At 33.3% G+C, this 24892-nt stretch overlaps 1 protein-coding gene across 2 annotated transcripts in view; it reads left to right on the forward strand.

The window, feature by feature from the left end:
- Positions 1-12180, forward strand: part of LOC131157667 (fe-S cluster assembly factor HCF101, chloroplastic) — a 33601-nt gene extending 21421 nt beyond the window's left edge. Inside the window, exons 7-15 of one of the 2 annotated variants that reach the window (XM_058111992.1) lie at positions 210-279; positions 562-657; positions 863-952; positions 1152-1205; positions 1886-2009; positions 2834-2958; positions 10276-10398; positions 11812-11880; positions 11976-12180. In XM_058111992.1, the coding sequence (XP_057967975.1) occupies positions 210-279; positions 562-657; positions 863-952; positions 1152-1205; positions 1886-2009; positions 2834-2958; positions 10276-10398; positions 11812-11880 (751 nt within the window). In that variant the 3' untranslated portion in view covers positions 11976-12180. Of the gene's footprint in view, positions 1-209; positions 280-561; positions 658-862; positions 953-1151; positions 1206-1885; positions 2010-2833; positions 2959-10275; positions 10399-11811 lie in introns of both variants that reach the window. The other variant, XM_058111991.1, reaches the window with a different exon arrangement.
- Positions 12181-24892: the final 12712 nt, after the last annotated feature.

Below are 24892 nucleotides of genomic sequence, written 5' to 3' on the forward strand. Positions count from 1 at the left end.
TATTATTATTATTGTGTGTTAGTATGTTAATTAGTGAGAGTTAGTAAGGGTTTTATTGTCATTAGAATGTATTTAAATTTGTATTATAAATAGAGGGAGAGACCTATCTTCAAGTTAGGTCTCATTCATTTTTAATCAAATCTTAACAAGTACAAACATTTGGATAGGGTTATCTGCAGTTTTTAGTTTTGATAATTTCAAATATGTAGGGGAGAACTTGATTACCTTGTCATTGACATGCCGCCGGGAACTGGTGATATTCAACTTACATTGTGCCAGGTTAGCTTTTTCGGACACCTGCTTTATTAATTTCGAGTATATGGTACTCCATAATGAACTTAAATGCTTTGTGTGCAAGTGTATTTTTTCCTTCTGAGCGTAGCATAAGTTGTACTTCCTGTTTATTTTTATTTGCGTTTTGCACATTTTATAAAGCATAACTACTAATATGTAAGGGGGCTTTTTCCAAAAGCACTTTCAGTGTAAAGTCTGCTAATTTTTTTTAAAATTTTTTTTTAATGATTTTCCTACATTTTAATTGTTGTAAGTCTAACTTTGCAGGTGGTGCCATTAACTGCTGCAGTCATTGTTACCACCCCACAAAAGCTTGCTTTTATTGATGTTGCAAAAGGAGTTCGCATGTTTTCGAAGCTTAAGGTGTTCACTTTTCCTGCACTAAGATTTCCTTTTTGAAGTAATTTGCAAATCTCACAGACTGGGTAGCCTTTTGTATAAAGTGGGAAAACATTTTTCTTATCTTTTTATTAGAATGAACAAGTAAATTGTGATCATCACGTGCAACACATTTCTTAGGGTGCATATACTAATTTTTGGCCTTTCATTTGCCTCTTTGTCTATCCAGGTGCCATGTGTGGCTGTGGTTGAAAACATGTGCCACTTTGAAGCTGATGGAAAGCGCTATTTCCCCTTTGGTAGAGGTTCAGGCTCTCAGGCATGCATCTGACTCCACATCTAGTCCGATATGCACTGAGCCTGGGAAGCCTAAACATTATGACATTAATTGAATTATGTAGTTCTCTCTAAATGAAATCCCAAAGTTTTGCAACTGAAACTAAATTGTAACTATGGTTCCATATTGCACACAAGTGTTAACACAATTTTGTTCCCCGTATCATTTCACAAATCTGCAGGTTGTCCAGCAATTTGGAATCCCCCATCTGTTTGATCTTCCCATTAGACCAACAGTACGTGCTCTAATAATTTTTCTCACAGAATCTACTCCTGTTAAATCTACTCATAGTGTAGACTGTATTCTTCCTCTTATTTAAACATTATTTTCCTGCTGCTGTTTGCAGATATGCTGCTGTTTTTTGTTGTCATACTTCATATATTTCACACGCACAAACACACACACGCACACACACACACAGATACAGTCATTAGATGGGCGCTCTTGCACTTTTATCTTCAAACTTGAAGTTGTTTATACATGATGCCTTTTTAATTATAAACATGTACCCCTTTATGGCCTTTGTGCATTCTTTGTCATACCCAAATCCTTCTTTGTCCTGAGAAAACCATTGGCTCCCAAATCTTGCACTTTTATCTGCAAACTTGAAGTTGTTTTTACATGACGCCATTTTAATTGTAAACATGTACCCCTTTATGGCCTTTGTGCATTCTTTGTCATACCCAAATCCTTCTTTGTCCTGAGAAAACCATTGGCTCCCAATGCAATACAGTGAACTGAGTGTTTCTGTTATACTATTCAAAACAAGTATTAATTAAGTAGGAGAGTTTCTTAATTGATGCACCTCATATTTGAGTTTCTTTTGTCCTTTTAAATTATAAAGCACTGAATAGTTGTTTAATGTTGTAGTATTTAACATTTGTGGTAATCAGAAACAAAAATTTCTTCTCACAGTTATCTGCTTCTGGGGATAGTGGAATGCCTGAAGTGGTGGCTGATCCTCAAGGTGAAGTTGCAAAGACATTTCAGAACCTCGGAGTGTGCATTGTGCAACAGTGCGCAAAAATTCGCCAACAAGGTATCCCTATATGCAAAACATTCCACGAAAAACTGAAAGAGGAGGCTGGATCAAAATCAGTTTTTAAGGCTTCTCAAACTTACGCCCTTTTTAAGACCTGAATTCTGTCAATCCCACTGCTTGATTAGATACTCTCCTCGTACTCATATCACATGCCTAATATTTATTTGTGTAGATATTGATTCCCACTCATGACATTTCTTATTTTATAGAAATATACAACTATAACTGTAATTGGGGCACTGTGTGAATGGGATATTGGTAATTTCTTAGGGTTGTGATATTTGGTGTGCATGGTTGGCATAAAAAGAAAGTCTAATCAAATGATGGGCTTAATGACATTTGAGTCCTGAAAAAGTTTATTGAAGGGTGTAATTAGCTTGTATTGCATCAAATTTAAGTTGGTCCGAACTCTAGAGAAATAGTGTCACTTTCATGAATGATATCACCATTGGCATGCCATTTTAAAGGAATCTAACTCTATTCATGCACAAATTTCTGTGGCTCTAAATTTCAATTTTGTAGTTAATCGAAAATCAAATTTGCAATAACAAGCTGAAATTCCAAAAGTTTGTCTAGATGATGGATTTGTTTTAGGGGGAAAATATTGAAGTTCTGAAAAGATTTTGAGAATGGAATGGTATGCTGAACTTTCCAAGGTTTTTTAAAAAATTTAAAACTTAGCATATATTCATTATGGGCATTAAGACCTTGGGATATGCCATTTGGGACTGGATTCTTGTTTATAAATGACTACTTTTTGGAGATTTTTTTTTGGTTTTTCAGAGCATCTGCTTTTTCTTAATGCCTTTTCTTTTTTCCAGTGTCAACTTCTGTTACCTATGATAAATCTATCATGAAAATCAGAGTGAAGGTACCAGATTCTGATGCAGAGTTCCTTCTACATCCTGCAACTGTGCGGAGAAATGACCGCTCTGCGCAAAGTGTGGTATGTGTTTTTTTTTCCGAGGTTTTTTATTCCTTGCTGAACGATTTTGCATGAAACAGTTGATCCTGGTTTGTGCAGAAATAGTGCAGATGGTGTTAAGGCTTTTTGTACTATAATTTAGTTTGTTGCCTATGTACAAGAGAATGACATGCTGTCAGTCTATCAGTTGTTTGAATTAAAAATAAAAATGAAATAAGGCTCTTCTAAACAATGTTGTTGGGTCTAGCGACTGTGTTGAGTTGAATAGTTGACCTCATATTAGAAGTGTACTTGGAATTGCTACCTCAAATATTTTCCAACTCCTTTTGACATAACAAACAGGCACAAAATAGTGAAAACCTGGACCTCACATTTATGATACTTCTGGTGGCTCATTATCCAACCAATGAAAGATATATTTGCCTCACCTGATTGTCAAATTACAAATATGTTTCACGTATTTGGTAGTGGAGAACTTGTGCTTGTTCGTGCTCATTTGAATGCATAGGGTCAACTAGATTTTCCCCTTTCCAATGAAATTTTCTATTCAAAATTGAACGGAATAAAATGAATCGTCTCTTTTATGTGGTTAACACGGGGCCAAAAGGTTTGACGCACGTTCCTAGCTTTTCCGGAAACACTCTGGACCTGCTCAATCCAGGAAGTTCAGAGGGTAGGAGGTATGGAGAAAGGAAAGCATTTGAACTCATTCTAGTGGCTAGAGGCGGCGGACATCCAGGCTGAAAGTATCATGGACCCGAAAGGCGAGCCGTATTCAATGAAAGGAAGACCGACTCTTTCGCCTGCGCTCTTTTTCGAGGCCTTGCCCCTCGAATTCACCAAATTATAAAGGACCCACTAAAAATTAATTTCAACCTCCCAAACACAAAACCTAAATTAGCAAATTTGATCTTATAACATTTTCAATGTTGCACTTTTTCTCTTGATTTATTATTTTCCTTTGAGTAAAGCGTGTTTGGTAGAAGTTAAATTTGCATACATATAGACATACATGCATAGGATCAACTATGATTTTCCCCTTTCAAAGACACTTCCTATTCAAAATTTAAAAAATGTTTTGAGTGGGGAGAAAATGAAAATACCTTCAACTGCCCAAACTCGAAGCACAAATAGCAATATGATTTTATACCATTTTAAATGGTGTCCTTTCCCTTTGGATTTATTATTTTTCTATGAGTAAAGCCTGGTAGATAGTAGCTGAACATTTATAGATGCATACATATTTTTATATTCTAGTCATTATTGTTTCAATAGTTGTAAAACATGGTTCCAATGTACATATTTCCTTCGTGTATTAGTAATATAACAATTATATATATTTTTAACTGGAAACTTTACTTTATAACAACTACTTTTTTTGTTTACTCATTGGTCAACTAGTTTCTTTGGTTTCAAACAAATTTGACCTTTGAAATATATGAAATGTAATTTTAGTAGTATAAGGAATAGCAATAGAGAGAAAATTAAACTAGATAATCAAGAGATTAATAGAATTGATAAATTTAGATATCTTTTATCTAGTATGCAAGCTAAAGGGGAGATTAAAGAAGATGTAGTACATAGAATTAAGACATGTTGGTTAAAATGAAGGTGCGCGTCAGGTGTGTTGTGTGATCATAGAATACCCTTAAACTTAAAAGGAAAGTTCTATAAGACGGCTATAAGGCCAGCTATGCTTTGTGGCTTAGAATGTTGGGCAACTAAGAAACGTGTACAAAAAATGAAAGTTGTTGAGATGTGTATGTTAAGGTGGATGAGTGGTTTAAAATTAAAATATAAAGTAAGAAATTGTGCAATAATTTAGGTATAACATTGGTTGAAAACTAGATAAGGGAGGGGTGACTTAGATGTTTTGGGCATTTGAAACACAAGGCTAGTAGAGCACCTGTGAAGAGGAGTGAATTAGTTATTATTTTTGGCATGAAAAGGGGTAGGGGTAGGCCTAAAATAATTTGGAATGAGGTAGTGAGGAAGAATTTAATAGCCCTTAATATAAGAGAGGAAAACACTTTGGATCAGGTGAATTGACGGAAAAGGATTCATGTAGCTGACCCCACTTAATGGGACTTAAGGCTTCTTGTTGTTGTACTTGGAGGATTTTTTTATGTTCATGATTTTATTCTTGCTTTTTACAATTCATAGGTTAGGTTTATCATTCATAAAGGTCATTAGACACCACAATAGTTTTAGAAGATATATATATATTCTCTCCAATTAAATCTCTCTAATTAGCATTTATTGATAATGCTCCTTTATTTTATTTTTCAACCAAATACTTTTATATATTACTGGCATTGCGGTTTATTATAATTACAAATAGTGACAATTAGATATTTGTTGAAGTTTTAAGGAATAATAATAAATTATTAAAATTTTGACTATGAAAAATAATTATTACTATTTTTCTTTTTTTTGAAAACTAGCATAGTAATTAAAATGAAGCCACTCACGAAGAGTTTCAGGTTCAAAACTAAACATATTTAAAATAAGTACTTTGAATGTGTTTTTGTGTAATTCTCTTAAGGAATTGCAAAAAAAACCTTTTAAAATATATTACTCTTACTTTATTTATGGTATAGATTATTGTTCATTTAAATGACATTAGACACTTCACACAAGAGTTTTAAATGTTTTCAGAGGGATTTACCTGTAAACATGTGTGGACTGGGAAGTTTGACTCCACAACGGGAATAGCTACCCTGAGATGATCTCTGTGTGTCATGTTTAGCTTCTACAGAGTCGTCAATGACCTTTTTATTTACCCTAGGTGTGATTAGGTTGCCTAATCACTACCAATTAATTTGTCTCTAGCTAATCCTAGATCCAAAAAGGCAATAGTCATGGTCTGTGCAATCAGAGTCAAGTTTGGGAGTACAATTATGTGAGGGGAATGTACTAGCACCCCTACACATCCGTCATATAAACGGTACCTACCGAGTCAAGTATAATCACCAAATCTTATTAATTGTCCTTTAATTAACTTTTATTACCCTTTCATTTAACATCAGTCCACCTTGTATTCCTCACAATAGTTCGATATGGAACACAAGGCTTCCCTGACCTCAACAAACCATTAGAGAGTGCTAGTGATTCCTCTAGGGTGTCCGTTATTGGATTGTTTCAAATTATTTAAAAAAAAAAAATCATTTGTTAATAAAGTGACCACACTAATCAAAGTAAGTATAATAACGAAAATACAGAAAACAAAATTTAAATTTAGTGCTAACTTAAGCAACATAGAATGTGCAATAAAGGATCATAAAGAAATTAAATCAATTACTAAATACTAATATAGCTAAAGAAGGAAAGTGCAATAACTAAAGAAAAGGAAACTTCCATTAAACTAAGCCCTAGCTTTCATGAAACTAAGTAATTGAAGCCAAATAACATCAAATTCTTTGAGAAAGAAAGACAAAATGCTTTATGTACAACAAGAAGCAATTTTATCTTATTTTTTGTTTATCAATTTTTTTTTTGATTTTTGTGCATTTTAAAATAATAAAAATAAGAAAAAGTAAGATCGATATCAAGTTATCATAATATAAAAGTGGCTACTTCATGAAGTTAAGATACAAGTTTCCGAAATCACAAGATTACAATCTTACTAAAATAAGAAAGAAAGAGAGAAAGAAAGAAAGGAAATATAACAAAATCAACTCTTTATGTATGATAGGAAACCTTTCTGTCTTTATTATTATTTTTTTAAAATTTCTTCGGTTGGTCAAATAGAAAACCTTAACTTGTGAAAACACACAAGAAAACCTAGAACCTATAAATCAACCATAGAATTCTTTAGGAATTTTCTTCAATTTTTGAACTTTTTTTGTTTCTTCAATGAAACATCAACGCAACAATAACAACAACAAGAAGAAGAAGCCTTAAGTCCCACTAGGTGGGGTTGGCTACATGAATCCTTTTCCGCTAGTTCATCCGATCAAGAGCATTTTCCTCTATTAGATTAAGGGCTAAAAATCCCTTCCTCACTATCTCATTCCAAGTTATTTTAGGCCTACCCATACCCCTTTTCATGTCAGACATGATAACTAACTCACTCCTCCTTACAAGTGCTTTACTAGGCCTGCGTTTCAAATGCCCAAACCATTTAAGTCACCCCTCCCTTATCTTGTTTTCAATCGGTGCTATGCCTAAATTATTACTTTATCTTTTAATGTTAATTTTGGATTTTTACCATTTTTATTTTAAAATATTTATAAAGTAATAAATAAAGAAAAAATAAGAAAAAAATAATTTTTAAAATAAAAAATTAATTGATTTGGGTTTGTTCCCCTTTTTTCCAAAACCCTAACACGAGTCATTATCTCTTAAACACTTATTTTTTAAAAACTTAACATGCAAAACTTTTAAAATCCCTCAAATAAGAAATAAACAAACCCATAATCCTTAAAAAATATACGTTTAACAAATCCAAAACAAAAAAAGATTGAATCCAATAAACATTCACATTCTATGCCAATTTAAACAAAAAATTAAACTGAAGGAAAGATAAGGTGGAGTTATGCATATTCCCGAAATAAAGAATGAATCATGTTAGAGAACAAAACAAAAGAAGGTAGGAGATGGGGAAAGACTATGCCTTGCAAGCTTTTAAACTATGCTACTATGAAGGAAGAGAGGAAATGCCCAAACATATATTCCCTTAGTGCCATGAGTTCCTTCTTTAAGGTCCCTTCAAGAATACCCCAAAAATACTAAGAAACACTTCAAGCTTCCTTCTCCCTTGTTAATTTGAACGTCTTCTTGAACGTGTAAATCCACCATAAACTTAGCATGAAAATTCCCCTCCACGTATTGGTCTTGTGTCCTCCTAGTATTGAACTTCTAATACCTCCCCTTAATAAATTGAACATGTCATCCCCCCCTTAGGATGTGAACGTGAATTACCAAATGAATTGATTGTGAATCCCCATAGCCTCCTTCCCTAGCTCCTTTATAAAGAGCTAAGGTTAAGGTTTTAAACCAAAAAACCTAGGCTTTTTCTCGAAGCACCCTTAAAATATAGTCTATTTACCAAATTTTCAAAAGAATGAGCCTAGACCTAACTTAAAATTAGCCCACATTCATCATAAGTTATTGAAATTTAGCCAAAAATTAGCCTAATTTGGGCCTTCGAGACTGAAAAAAAAGAATGCTAATTACCTATAATTTAGAAATTGAGGTCCAAAGTCAGTTGGGACAAAAATGGGTGTCACCATTACCAGTCATACATTTTTCTTAATATATCTTCCCTAAATGTCATTTATGATAATATTGCTTTCATTTAGTTTTGGACTAACTAATTTCTGTTTTGCTACTAACATTTTGGTAGAAAGTAAAAAGAAAGATGACAATTAAATATTTTTTACATTCCAAAAGATAAGAGTAAATTATTAAAGTTTTCTATGTGAAAATTAATTAATAATCTACAATGAAGATCATAATTTTTTCCCAACTGATATGTGAATTGAATTGAACCTATGCACAAAGTTTTTCTAGTTCAAATTTTAGTCTACTAAAAACAAATACTTTAAATGTGGTATTATTTAATTCTCTTTAATAATTTGAAAGTGTCTTATATTTAGAAGACAAGGATAGTTTTGTCTACAAAATGACTTATATTATTCATACACTTTTATATAGATCATTATTATTCATACTTTTATATAGATCAATATTTATCTAAGCAACATTGAATATTTTAAAGAGTTTTAAAAGGTTCCCTATGGGTTTGCATATTATAATTTTTTTCAATAATATATCTCCTGTTGTTAGCATTTATGAGATCGTTGCATTTACTTTATAACCCAATTCCTTTTTGGGTTGATTGACATTTTGGTTTATAGTATTCAAGAATAATGATTAGTAGATATTATTGAAATTCCAAGGATAATAGTAAATTATAGGAGTTTGATTTGAAACACATTATCAATACTCTGCAAAAAAACAAAATGATTTTTATTTTTTTCAATTGATTTAGGAATTGAAAAGCCACACACAAAGTTTTTTCAGGTTCAAATCTTAACCCATCTAAAATAAACACATTAAATGTGCTTTTAGTTAATTCTATTTAAAAATAGAAAAATATCTTATATTTAAAAGATATGGATATTTTTGTCCATTAAAAATGATTTTCACTATTCATACTTTTATATATAGCATATGTACGGATTTATTTACTTTTTGGGTATCCTCATTGACTAGAAACCTTCATATCATGAAAATTTGGTAATTATCACTTTTTGGTCAAAAAATGATTAACAGGAAACAAAGCAAGTATTGTTTTCTTCTGACTTGAGGTATCTAAACAACCAAATGTACAGAATAGATCAGGGGCAGCTCTATTTGCACTCAATGTTCTGATTGATGTGCTCCCCTTCCAGTATATTCATCATGAGTCGTAATTTTCCTTTGCACTTACAATGTGGAGTGTGGAAAGATAAATGTGAAGTAGTAGCACCACCCATAAATAATTATTAAGACGTGAGAAACATTAAGTGGAAGGTTTACTTTCTGTTGTGCCATTTGTGAAAAATGCTAAAGACCCTAAAAAGCCATGACATCCTCTCTGGCAATGTTCCTGCAAAGCTTCATGCATGGATCTAGATAACTCGCTTCACCAGAGGCATTAATTGACCTACTTCTATTAACGAGGCATCACTATTCAGGTGCTTTGTGTTCTGGCAGAATTTCATGCACACGTCATCCAGCACATGTTTTTTACCCAAGCATACATTGTGGATTATGCATTCCTTTGCCCACCATTTATTTTGCGGTTGCACTGTCTCTTATACCATGTATAAATGATTTCACTTTAAAATGCAAATTGCACAACTGTGTCCAAGTGCTCAACAACTCAGTTAAAAGCTTAAGCTGGTAGTCACCATGCTTATCCTAGGTACATATTTAAATGCCACTTCACATTGCTTATGACCAATGGCAGACATGAATTGAGCTACATCGTTACTAGTTTTAGGGTGTTGCAGTTTGTACTCTTGCAATTTACTGCAACCAAAGTTGATATAATAAAGAAGGCCTTGACCAGTCATCCTTCAATTTATTTCAAGATACAGAATCAAAGAACAAGAAATTTATAGAGTAGAAGGGACCATATTTTGTGCCAGATTTGTATCCTTGTGATTTCAAATGTTATTTTTCTGCAAGAAGATGTGGGCATTCACAATTCCTTTATCGTGTTTGAATCATATTCTTATTATTGCCGAGTGCGTAATCTTTAACATATTTACCTTATCTTCTTGTCTTTTTCCTCTGATATCTGAGGTTTTTTTTTTATTTTTTGTGGTGTGTGGTGTGGGGGGTTAGGATGAATGGACTGGGGAGCAAAAATTGCAGTATACTGATGTTTCAGATGATATTGAGCCTGAGGAAATTCGGCCTATGGGAAATTATGCCGTATCAATTACATGGCCGGATGGATTTAGCCAGGTGATGTAATATATTTGGTTATAGTTTAAAGAAAATATTGTTTGCTTGGACTTTTAAAAGTACTTGTATTGCTCTTGAGAGTTAAAACCAGTGTTTTAAAAGGCTCAATGGAGGCTCGCCTCAAGGCAAGGCATGCCTAAAATGTCTTGAGGCTCAACCTAAAGTACCAAATTCCAAAAAGGCTAACACATTACATGCCTCACACATTTTTACAAAAAAGCATGCCTTTTGCACCTTTTTAGTTGAGGCTTATGCAATTTGGGTGTGTGATTCTCAAGTTACAATTGGTTAGAAAATTTTAACTACATTTCTGTATAAAAGGAATGTCGTAATATGAGTATTTCTAAAACTCTTGAATCTCAACCTTTGCAAAACAACTGAGAGTTGTATCTTACATCATAAAAATAGTTTGAACTTTGAAATGATATACGTATCTCTTGTCATGATTTATGTCATGTATTCAAGTGAACAATTTTTTAATGGCCAAAAAGTATTTTGGAAAGTACATCTAGTATTTCTTTTTTCTTTTTACATTATATTTGCGATTTTCTTAAATTTTACTTTATTTTAAATATATGTAATTTATTTAACATATTTTTATCTTAAAAACAAATTCTTAAAAGGCTTACGCCCCAATGCCTTAAGGCTTACGCTTCGCCTCTTGAGGGTTAAAATGCCTCGCCTTTTAAAGCATTGATTAAAACTAGTGCAAATTTTGCTTGAAAAGCAAGAAAAGTACCATAAGTTAAACAACACTGCAGATAAGGGTTTTTGTGATATTGCGTTGGTCACAGGAAAAAAAAATTTCCTAACACAAGGAGACATTAGCTTCTACAGCCATATTGATGGCTTCTATTGAATAACCACTCAAATTAAAAAAAGTTTTAAGATGTTGGGTAAAGGCTGAAGAAACAGGTTTTAATATCTAAGATGCCCGCTCATGTGCAAGCTCATAGGGCTTGAAAGAATGGATAATGCCATGGTAGTAGTACAGGGCAACTAGGTAGCAGATTTTGTTGGCATGGGAACAAAATGATGTTTCAATGCAAAGTTTGATCGGCTGACTGGGACAATTTTCATCCATATTTAGTTCTATCATCAGTACTGGTATCCCTGACAGTATGGATTTATTAGCGACCGAACCAGCTGGTTGAACTACTAGACAACTTGAATTGGAATACAGCATTTCGACCAGACTGGCCTAACTAATTGAAATTAGATGTGGTAGGGTCGATGTCCTGTCTAGTTTTCATTACATTATATAAATGCTACTGATGGTCCCTATACATCCTTCTTTGTTTCTGATAAAGACATGGACATGGGATAAATCCATCAATGTTACCGTTGGCTTTGAAACAAAATTTAGTATTCAGCACTAATGTTTTTTGGTTTGATTTCTGCTATGCGTTGCAGATTGCTCCCTATGATCAGTTGCAAGCAATGGCGTGGTCAGTTGATGCTCCTGTACCAACTCCTGCATAGGTGAAAACCTTATTAGATGCTATCTTGGAATAAGTTTCTTGGCAGCCATAAGAAGAGAGAGAGAGAGAGGTTCTAATCCTTTTGTTTTCCTGCAGGCTTGATACCTTCAAATGAATGGGAGACTAGAGAATGGAGGGTGCTTCTAAACACAGTTAATGGAAACAAGAGCTGGAGTTGTGATAAGCTCCTAAAGCTTCTCTCTCTCTCTCTCTCTCTCTCTCTCCCCTTTTAAGTGCAATTTTGGATACTAATGTAATATTTTAATAGTAAAAAATATAATATCTTTCCATTTTCCAGCCATTTCTCTTCTAAAAGAAATTTGCTTTTATATCAGGATCTGAGAATTTTACCTGCATTTCCAGATCTGTTACTTGGAAGCCGGAAGCCAAAAAATAATAGATTGACATGACAAAAGCTTTGCCAATAAATGGTCATCATTCATGAGCAATCTTGTCCCACAATGTTGTTTCCTCAAGGTGGTAGAATTTCATTTGAAGAAATGGTAATGGATGTGACCACCAATTCAGCCTAAAAGCTTAAGTCATTAAGTTCTAGGTCTAACCATGCTTACCATATATTTAAGCACTCATCCTATACTTATTTTTTATTTAAAATGTGAGATAAACTCACAAATGAAATCTCAACAAGATCATCTGGTCATCAAATATCAATCTTTGAGCTGTTAATTACATGACCGGCATGTAATAATGGAATTGAATTGGAAGGAATGAAATTGAATTTATAACTTATTTTTTTTTTAGTTTTTTTTTTTTCAAATTTTTTATTTTATTTTAATTTTTATTCTATTCTTTTCTTATTTTATTTCATTGTGCAAATCACTCTATATAGCTTCATCTAACCACCCCAATTAATTTTTGGGGACTTAGGTGTGATATAGAACTTGTTAGTTCACCCTGCCCTAGTGCTTTTTGACTGCAATGCAGTTCAGCGTGAAGTTACAACCAAATATAACCTAAATTTATTTTTTGAAAGCTAATAACCTCATATGTATACAATCTTTGAGTAATACATTTGTTTCACCACTTCAAAGGGAACTTGTACTTGCAGGTTAGGGAAGCCTGTTTTTAGAATGAAGTTAGGATTATCCAAAAGTTTATATAAATATATATATTTTAAATAAAAATGAAAAGTAAATTGCAGTTAGAAAGCATGTCGTACCATTGTTTCATTCCAATTCCTGTGAATTTAAATAAAATATAATTGTGTTTTGTTAACAATCCAAAGCTCAAATTCATGTTCCCCAACTTAGATTATTGTTTTAAGTGTTCATATCTAACCTAGCTTGTAAAATTAGGAGAACTCCTCAAGTTTTGGTAGAAAAATTAATCTAAGAAATCAAGAGGTAGGTCTCTTTGTTCAAAATATAGTTATAAAAGCATTAAAATGATACAAAATTAGTAAATTTTGGAATGTTGGCCCAAAGGCAACCCAAGAGGGGAGTAAATTGGGTTTAAAAATTAAAAATGCTTGATTTGAAAACTTAAGTTATACAATGCAAACAAATATATAGTTAAAGAACAATTTAAATAAGAGAAGAGAAGAGAATAGAGGTTGTAAACAAGTGTATATCGGCTTGACAGCTCAATCTATGTCCATTCTTTGAAGGTTAACCTCTTTGAGGTTCCACTATGCCCCCATCTCTTACAATATTTTTGATTTCTATAGAGACAAGGAAACTAATTTTATAGAAAAGAGACTACAAATGAAATATCCTCACGAGGAATGATTTATAAGTTAAAGCTCAAGACAGACTCTCAAGGAATATTCAAAAATGACACAAGTGAGATTAAGAGATAATAAAATATTTGGGCACTTAAAAATTAAGTATAAGTATCTTCTCTAATATTCTCTAGGTTTTGGAGGACATATATATAAAGTTTGGAGAAAAACTAGTCAGTTTATGTCCATTAGAAAAGTTTTCAATATAGGCCAATCGATCAATTATAGAGCCCGGTCAACCTAGCATGAGCCATTAAAAAGAAAAATTAGACTGTTGCAAGCAAGTTGGGTAGACTAATTGGCTACCTTTAGGGGCTAGTTCACTACCTCTAACCTATGCCTGAACTTCCAATCTCTATATGGACCAGTTGACTGCCCCGTAAAGGCCAATCGACCCCCTTAAGCTAAAAGTTTGGTTTCAATCAATTTTTTATTCTAGTTTTCAAATTTAAGTTCAAAAGTGTTATGTCTTTAATATTCTTGGATTTTTATATGATAAAACAAATTATAATATGAGAGAATAACAATAAAAAATGGATCATTCTAAGTTTTTATAGAAACTTCTCTCACTCTTCAACTCCTTCAACTCTAAATGGCTACCTATATAATCACATTTTTAAATGCAAAGTCATTAGACCAAAATAGTTTTTTATCATTAAAACATGGTTAATAAAGCCTTTGAGCTAACAATCTCCCTCTTTTTTATGATGACAAACTATTTTTCACAAAAATAGGGAATAAACTTGACAATTAGGATTTAATGGTGATTGAAGTCAACCATTTTAATGAGGAGAGAGTTGAAAATTCTCCTAATTAGAAATAAGAGTTTAATGATGATTGAAGTCAACCATTTAATGAGAGAGTTGAAAAATCTCTTGATTGACAATGGGGGTTTAATGAAGATTGAAGTCAACCATTTAATGAGGAGAGTTGAAATATCTTTTGAATGGCAATCAGGGTTTAATGACAATTTAAGTCAACCATTTAATGAGGAGAGTTGAAATGTCTCCTAGGTAGCAATCACAGTTTAATGACGATTAAAGTCAACCATTTAATGAGAGAGATTTGAAAAATCTCCTAATTGACATTCAAAGTTTGATGATGAGGATTAAATCTTTTCAATTGGCAATCAATCATTGTGGAGGAGATATTTGAATTTTCTAAAATAGAACCTTTTGAAAGAAGATGCTTAGCAAGGAATGAGATATTTTTGAAAACACTACTAAATTTATTACTCGACAAAAGAAATAAATGGAGAGTCCTTTTTGAAAAATGGTGTTTTAATAAAGAGGAGTTCCAAATTCACTCTTCATGCCTTATTCTCGTGTGCGAGCACCTACTCCCATTCACCTCTACGAGCTTAAGGGAGAATGTTCATCCTTGCCTAGAGATGAGAAGAAGAAGGGCACCATATAATGAGATTCTCCCTTTCATCCCATCATAAGAACTTGTGAGGGATCAAAGAGGACAAATATGGAGATGAGTACCTCTTAAAGTCAATCTCAATTTCATGGGCTCTAAAATTCTAATCAGGCAAGAAAAGAGAAGCATCAATCAAAATTTCCAACCAACAAAGTAATCAACAAATACATACCCAAGTAAATTCATGTTAGCTCTCTTTTCCCAAAATAAAGCATTACACGGAAAGGGCATCTAGGCAGAGAGCATTCACGTTAAAATATCATCAATGCTGAGACCAAATGTATGGACACAGGTTCGTAATAAAGGCTCCAACTAATTACATTAGACCAAATCCCCATGGAGTTTAAAACCCTAACATGATTCAACTATTTTAATGAAGGAACCTTTTTTTAATTAATTAATTAATTATATATATTTTTATAAAAAGTATGTTTTATTTTTCTATTTTTTTCCTTCTTTCATTTTTTTTTAAAGGACTGCAATTATAAAAAAAAATAGAAAAAGAAATTAAAGAAAAAAAATAAAAAAAGAAAAAGCAAGGGAACTGTTATAAAAATGCAGAAAATGAATAGAAAATAAATAAAGACGAGACAAAAATTTTACGTAGTTCGGTTCCGCCTACTCCACAGGTGGATGAGATCATAACTTCACTATTATGGGAGGAATTACAATAGGATATGAAACCAGTCTTGTACAAGATATTTCTATCTCCTCTTTATCCTTTCTTCACTTTATCTTTCCTTTTCTCTTATCCTCACTATATGCCTACTTACATGGAAGGATCAAATGTGTCCCAAATAAATAGGGTAATATGGATAACTAAGCATTTAGTAGGGAGAAAATCAAAGGGGTGGAAGATAGGGTGACATACACTTTATAAGTACAAACATATGGGGGTAGGTTCACATGGGACATGAATTAGTGTAGATATATAGGGTAGGTTCATAGTTGACTTGGGGGACATCCACATATATTTCATAACACTCCCCCTTGGATATCGCCCATATATTAACTCATTCTGTTAAGATCTTTAAGGTGTCTCATTCCGATGAGATGAACAAATTTCTTAAATGTTATAGTAGGTAAAATTTTGGTGAACAAATCTACAATATTATCACTTGATCGGATCTGCTGAACATCTATATCGCCATTCTTTTAGAGTTCATGCGTATAGAATAATTTTAGAGAGATATGCTTTATTCTGTCACCCTTTTTATATCCTCCTCTTAGTTGAGCTATACATGTAGCGTTGTCTTTATATAAAACTGTTGGAATATTCTTGATTGATTGAAGACCACAATTTGCTTGGATATGAGAAATCATCGATCTAAGTCACATGCATTCTTTACTAGCTTTATGGATAGCTAGTATTTCAGAATGATTGGAGGATGTTGTTGTAATCGTATGCTTTACTAATCTCCAAGATATAGTAGTTTTTTCATAAAGGAATACATATCTAGTTTGAGATTTAGCATTGTGAGGATTAGATAGATCCAACATCTGCATATCCTACTAATTGAGATTTGAAATCAAATGGGTAGAATAGACCCAAATCAGACGTACTTTTCAAGTAGCGTAGAATGTGCTTAATTCCATTCCAGTGTTGCTAAGTAAAAGCAAAACTGTATCTTGCTAGTAGATTTACAGAAAATGCAGATTTACAGAAAATGCAATGTCAGGTCTTATACAATTGGCCAGATACATTAGAGAGCCGATAGCACTTAAATATGGTACTTCAGGACCAATTCCTCCCCCTTATCATGAGGTCGAAATGGATCCTTCTTAACATCAAGTGATCGCACAATCATTGGAGATCCTAAAGGATGAACTTTGTCCATATAGAATTGCCTTAATACCTTCTTCGTATATTTAGATTGATGAAAAAAAATTCTGCCATTTACATGTTCAATTTGTAGGCCAAGACAATATTTTGTCTTTCCTAAATTTTTCGTTTCAAATTCAACCATTAAATAATTAACAGCTTCAGTGTGCTACCATTAAATAATTAGCAGCTTTAGTGTGCTCTTCAGGAGTCCCAACTAAATTCAAATCAACAACATAAATAACAATTATAGTAAATTCGGATCCTGAATTTTAATAAAAACGCATAGACAAATTGGATCATTTATAAAACATTCTTTCACAAGGCACTTACTTAATCGATTGTACCACATGCGTCTAGATTGCTTTAGTCCATGTAAAGAACGTTGGAGTTTAATTGAATATAACTTTCTAGGTTTTGCTTCAGATAATTTAAATTCTTCATGGATTTTCATATAAATTTCATTATCCAATGATCTATATAGGTATGCTGTTACTACGTCCATAAGATGCATGCTTAGTCATTCAACGACTACTAGTCCAATTAAGAATCTGAATGTGATTCCATCCATTACGGGAGAATATGTATTCTTATAATCAATTTTGGGTTTTTGCGAGAAACCTTGTGCCACAAGCTTTGCTTTATACCAAGCAATTTCATTATTTTCATTTCACTTGTGCACAAATACCCATTTGTATCCAACATGTAGCGACCCTCAATAAAATATAACATAATAAATAAAAATGGTCAACCCGAACCCGTGGGTAGCGGGGACACTTGTCAAACACAGCTGAAATCTACGCAGTAGTAAACATAAAATCCAAACATTCATCCATAAAGCATAATACCAGAGCTTTCTATAATATTATAGAACTGTACTTCTATACATCCTCATATACATCAAAATATCTCTAGGAACAAACACAAATTAACTCTGATCCTATTACAAAATCTTACCCTCCTCACAGGGTAATCTCACTAACTCAACGGCGGCCTTGACCCGTCGGTCTTTCAGGGACTCCTGAAAAATTAATTAAGTTTGGAGGTGAGATACTTCTCAGTAAGGGAAAATAAACTAAATGCAGCTGTGTGACAACATGAACATTTAAGGCATTTATACATATGCAGTGCAATTCATATTTTCATAAAAATTCATCTTATCATACTGAATATTCACATGCTTTCATAATTTCTAATAAGTCATATCATACATAAAACATCTGTTATAGCTGAATAGTACTGAAAACATACTCACGATGAATAGTTAGCTAGTGTCATGTATTACCCCCTATGACGGGTTGTGCAGCCCGAAGGTGGGACCCGATAATGGCTGGCCGACCACTGTCGAATCAAATATGTCTGTAAGTATGATGGGCCCGCCACACCCTGGTCCGGACTGTCAGGTGGACGTCCACATTCTATTGAAAGCCACATCGACTATCCATCTCCCATCCTCTCGTGGGATGGTTAGCACTAATCTGAACGTAGATATCTAATCTATATATAGCTACGGTACCGAACTCTTGAACTGAACTAAACTAAAATCTAGGTTCTGATAACATATAGTACATAATTTCATAAATACGGCCTTGTGCCAAACATTTTATAAATATGGCTGTAGACACCTTATTTTTGCCTAGGGCCCAATATATTATTTTTATTTTTATTACTATTACTATCGTATATATTATTAGTGTTAATACTTTACTATTATTATCATTATTATGATTTTTATTGTTGTTATTATTTATTATCATTATTATTATTTTCACTATTATTATTATTATTATTATTATTATTATTTTCCTATATTATTATTAGTACTTTATTATTTTTACTATTTTTATCACTTTTATCATTACAATTATTATTATTATTATTGATATCATTATTATTGTTATTAGTATTTATTATTTCTATCATTATTATTATTGTCTTACTATTATTATTATTATTATTATAATTATTATTGTTATCATTATAAAAGAAAAAAAATAAAAAAGGAAAGAATTCTTAGGGTTTTGGGAGTTTTATTTATAAAAGGAGGCCAAGCGCACAACTAGGAAAGGGGGCGTAGCGCGGAGGCCAAAAGAAAGCAAAAAAAAAAAAACTCTCCTTTCTTCTTCTTCAGTTTCCCGAGCACTGCAGCTCCAGCCTACCTTCCCTCTCCCTTGTTCTCCTTTATTGCAGAGCACCCGTCACGGCCATCACCACTCCACCAGTAGACTCCATCACTACCGAGCACAACTCCTCTGCCACAGCCATCCTCTGCTCCAACCGAGCACTCCCTTCGCAGCACAGTACCAGCAGTAGCTCTCTGCTGCAACAGCAGGCCCCGACCACCATCAACCTTCTCCAGCCTCTGCAACACCAGCCACCCGAGAGCAGCTCTCCAGCCAGCAAACAACCAGAACCAGCTGAACACGGCAAAGCTCACGGCCACCACTTCCTTTGCATCTCCAGCCAAGGCCGCAATCAACAACTCCAACCGGGCACTCCCTTCGCAGCACGCCAGTAGAATAGAGCAGCAGACCCTACTGCTGCTGAAACCTCCTCCGGCCATCCTGTTCCCTGCACAACACAACTCACTGTCCACAGCATCCCTGCCAGATGAAAGAGAATTTCTTGTCAACATTTTGGATGAATACATGTATCCTGGAAAGTTGTGTGTTTTCATGATGATTTGCTTATGTGAAGTTAGTTATACCCTATTTTTTTTTTTTTTTAATATGCTGCTAACACACTGTCATTGTTTGTGGTTTGATGAGGACGTTGTTTTGATGCTGAGTGTTCGTGATTGATCTTTGGCAATCTTGTGCTAATTTCTGAGATCCGGCGGTACCCCCTCTGTAAGCTCCCCTGTACACACACGCACAAAGCACCCTGGGAGTTTCTTGCACCCACACACACACACATGCACACGCACACACAACACATGTGGTCTTTTGTCTTATATATGTTTCAAGATTTTTCTTTTATTATTTTATTCATGGTATGTTAACTTTGTATCATATTATTAGTATTTTAGGATGTTGATAATGTTATATACAGCATGTTAGTGTTTTAGTATATTGATTTTTAGTATTTTAAAATTTTAGATATGTTAGGTATTTAACAAATTAGTATTTGAAGTAGTATCATAAATCTAATTTAGTATTTTTGGTAACCATGTATGTTTAGGAATATAGCATGTTAAGTAGTTTTATACATTTATTATTGTTATGAGACTTTTAAGTATGTTGATATGCAAAGTGTTATTTATTATGGTAAGTTTAATATTTTAGGTAACATAATATATTTGGTGTTTTGGTATCATGCTATTATATCATATATTTAGTATATATAGTATTAGGGTAATTTGTTACATATTATAGTATTTGTGAATATTTATTATTATTATTATGATTGTATGTATTACGGTATGTTTGGCCATTTTAGTTTATAACGTACGTGTAGTATTTTAATATTATGGTAGGTTCATTCTTTTAGTCTATATTATATATTTTATATTATAGTATTATTGGTCTATTTTGATATTTTAGCTCCTATTATATATTTAGTTTTATGGTATGGTGTTATATGTAGAATCTTAGCAAATATCATATATTCATATCTAATATTTTGTATTGTGCTAGTTTTAGTATTTTAGCTTGTATTATATATATGGATTTGTATGTATTGTGGTATTTTAATTTTCTAGTTTATTACTATTTTTTTGTTATCTTTATTATTGTGTTTAAATTATTAAATTTGTTATCCAAAACCTCCCAAGTTAGTATTTTCACATGTAGAAAAACCCTATAAGATTTCAAAATTTGGGAGAGTATTTTCTTAAATATTTTCTTGATTTTTTTATCCCTATGATTTTAATGCTAAGGTATTAGCCTTCGGGTTTTACGTACCTTTAGTTCTGAGGGAATATGTAAATATTTATATATTGCGTATATTTTTTATTTATTTATTTATTTATTCATTTTGCGTGTGTATTGGTAAATTCATTGGAGGAGTCATTTTAAAGACTTATTAGATTAACTTAGGGATAATTCCAAATTAATTAGGAACCGTTCGTAAGAACGGGCGTGTAGGGGGTGCTCGTACCTTCCCCTCGCGTAACGAACTCCCGACCCCAACTCTGGTAATGTAGGCCCATTCTACCCCCTAACGGGGTAGTAATCATGTGTTCTAACCACACTAAAGGTTAGTGGCGACTCCGACATTCCTTATTTTTCATGAAAATTATAAAACTCATTTTTATTTCGTCGCCCGGGGCACCTGTGCTCCGGGAGGTCGCGACAGCTTGGCGACTTCGCTGGGGATATTTGAGAGTCGAGCCAGTAATTAATTAGAAATTATCCCAAGTTCAAATTTAATAAATCTTTTAATTACTCCTTATTTTGTGAATATTGTAATTGTAAATATTTTATTTCCATAATTTACAAACAACCTTAATTAATTAAAAATATTTTGTTTTGAATATTAATTGTAGATATTTTGTTTCCAAATATTCTAAATAAGCATATTAATTGTAGATATTTTGAATAAGCATATTAATTATAGATATTTTGTATACTAATCGTAAATATTTTGTTTCCAAATTTTTTGAATAAACATATTAATTGCAGATATTGTGTTTCCATACCTTTTGAATAAATATATTGACTGTAGATATCTTGTTTCCATATTTTTAATAGCATGTGAATAAATGTGGGGGTAGCGAGATTAGGTTAAAATTGAATTCACACACTTTCACGCTCTATACCCAAGCTTTACCTGCTAAGATTAGATAGGAGTGTAATAGCGTCAGTCCCTTCGTGGCAGAGCTTGATGGGACCAGCGAACCACTCCGCTCAGTGCGGGTTTTATCCAGATCCCTATGGGGGAGGATGAAATTTCAAACTGAGGACCTTTTGTCTATAGGGTTAGAGTCTACCCACACGTACTTGTCCATAGTTTTCCCCTAACTAGGATAGAGCCATGAAGAACCCTGTACATATGTACCTACCCTGGGTCAGGATAGGAGCCACATCCTTCTCCATGTACCGTCTGTTGTATATATGTTGTGAGATACTTTGTATTATATCATGCATTTTGCATTCATTTTAGACATATATACTACTTAACCATTATTCTGAAAAAGCCCAATAATGAGACCATCACCCATCATTTCAAAAAAAATAAAAAATAAAATAAAGCACTTGGCCCAAGCATTTTAAAATATGGGTCGGCCCAACCCTTTTCAAATAAAAAAAATAAAAAATTTGGGCCCAACCTTTTCCTAAGCAAAAACTCGGCCCAGGCCTGATTTTCAAAAGGCGTCAAACCCAAATTTAAAAAATGGGCTTCAGCCCTATTACCTAAAAAATTGGGCCAATATTTTTCAAGTAATCCAAGCCCAATTCCTTTTCAACTAGGGCCTTATCCCATAAAAAAAAAGAAGCTTGAAGCCCATATTTTAAAATACTTGAAGTCCAAGTGCACATTAAAGTCCACAAGCCCGCATTGATCAAATCCAACGGGCTAACTAGACTGGGTCAACCCCAACCTCATATCATAATCTGACCCTTCATAGAATCTAAGGTACATGGACCATCAACAAGGAAATGAATGGTTGAGGGAAGATTTGAACTAAAATTGTGGCACATCAATGGTCATGTTAATCTTGAAATCTTTCAGTAGTGGGATTTTTCTAGAATTCTGGCTAAGTAGTCATTTAGGTTACATCGTATTCATGCACTTTATTTCATACATACTCATGCGCGATAAGCTGCATGCACGCTCATATCTTTGTTTGTATGTATAAGTGCATTAGTTACACCTATGCATAGACACCCATTGCATAACATAATCATTCCATGTTCAATTTCATAACCATGCATGCATAGTCATCTCTAATGGGTCAATAATCATATTCCAATTGTCTGCAAAATCATGGGCCAAGGTGGCAAATTTAAAGATCCAGGATCCCAGTATTGAGTAGAGCAAGATGATCTCTCTGTAGGGAAAGGTTAGGATCATGGGGACTCGTTGCGTGATCATAGTAGGAATGTAAAAAATGCCATCGGGTTGGAAGATTGATTGGTATTCAACTTTAGAAGTGAGCTCATATGATACAGAAATGATATGCTTGATCACCTAAGGGTGATAACAAAAGGAAGACATCCATGCTTTTCATTTAAATCATTTTGAAATTGAATGAAATACAAATGTCATTCGGTCTCATCTCATTTCATCCTCCTTGAACCATTACCTTGTGCCAAATTTTGTCCATTTTTGCTTGTATTTTGTGTAAGTGACATAGGAAATAATTGTATCAGTACAAAGGACTTGGAGCCATGAGTTGATTTCAGGGGTCTATTCATTGGGGCAAAAAGAAAAAAAAAAAAAAGAAAAAGAAAAGAAGGAAAAGCCTCTATGATGAAGTAAAGAACGCCACTTTAAGATGTTGTCAAGGAGCTTGGTGGGATGTGGTTTTCAAAATGATGAAGAGCCGTAGGAGAAATATACAAAAATGACTTATCAAGCTTGGTCCTACATTTGTTTGATGAATTTGATAAAAAAACCTCTTATCTTTGTTATCCAAGTTATAATTGGTGTCTTAAAGGTATGATGATTATATTTTGATCAAATAAGGGGTGGCTATCTTTGATCGACTAGTTTTCCCATAAAGAACCAAACAAGGATTTACCATTTGTTAACCAAGTTGAGTCTGAATGTTAAACCAGCTTTTTCTTAAAAGTCAGTTCACCAAAAATTCAACCTGGGTTTGGGTCTCCGAGCATTTGGCAAGTCATTTGAGACAATAATCATTATCAAAAGGATGGTAGGCCATTTTTCGGCTACCCAAAAGAAAGTCAGAAAAGAAATCCCTTGCAAGCCCTTTTAAGCCTGAAAAATTTATTTTCTTGATTAACCCGTCAAAGGATCACACTTTACACTGGGGCAGTTTCAAAAAAAAAAAAAAGATCAGTCCCAAATGAAGTTCAAATGAAAATGAAGTTAAAATTCCTTTATAAAAAGAAAAGCAAAAGTTGCGATAAATGAAGAAAAAAAGAAAAGAAAAGAAAGGGGAATGAGAGAGAAAGAATAAGGGAAAAAAAAGAAAAAAAAAAGAAAAATAAAAATAAGGGATATGGTTCATATGTAATCTTTGACTAGCGAATACCTGTGATAAGATTGATAAATTTTGAGCCTTATTTAAATCTTTCTTTCTTTAACCCACACCCTTAGCCTACATTACGGTCCAAATGAAAGTCCTAATCAGATTAGTATACATTGTTGTCTCAAATGATTTGTTAGACTTAATGTTGAGTCTGAACTACGTAATGACCTGATCCTAAAAAGGTACGTAGGCAGCTTGTTCAAATAACAAGTTCGGTCAAAACTTTGCGAATATGGCACCACAAATTGTAGCTAAAATTTTTTTTATAGAATGAGAATTTTGAGCCTTAGTTTCCTTATTCTTGGTGAAACCTAAATCCTAAGCCTACGTTTCATCCCATGTCTTAAAGTCCACCTTGAGATCGGAATATTGATCAGACTACCTAATGAGATACTAGTTATAATTCAAGATAGGGAGCTTGAAATAAGCAAGAAAGAACCTCTAAGTGGTGATACATTGGAGGAGTTATGGTTATGAGGCTAAAAAAAAAAAGGTTTTGCCCATTAATATGATTAGTTACATTAGTGTCAAAGTACTGGTAAAATTTGTCTCCTATCTAACAAGCATAGAAAATCAAGCAAAGACAAGCAAATTTGTGCATTCCATCCATATTCCCATTGAGATTGAGTTATCGGATTGCATGCTTATTCATTTAAATTTCAAAGAGATTTTTTCCAAATAACGTCCTTGTGAAGAAAATGTAAGACGGATAGGATCAGCTACAAATGCATCTACTAAGGCAGGTGTCATGCCGAGTTTCAGAGGAACACATTCAAGGACATCTATGTCAGTTGGGAACTCGAAAATATGGCGAAGATCAGAATTGGGTTTTTGGCACGTCATCATGTATTATATAAAAAAAAATCTCC

This window comes from Malania oleifera, chromosome 6 (genome assembly GCF_029873635.1).
Source record: "Malania oleifera isolate guangnan ecotype guangnan chromosome 6, ASM2987363v1, whole genome shotgun sequence".
Classification (NCBI taxonomy): domain Eukaryota; kingdom Viridiplantae; phylum Streptophyta; class Magnoliopsida; order Santalales; family Ximeniaceae; genus Malania; species Malania oleifera.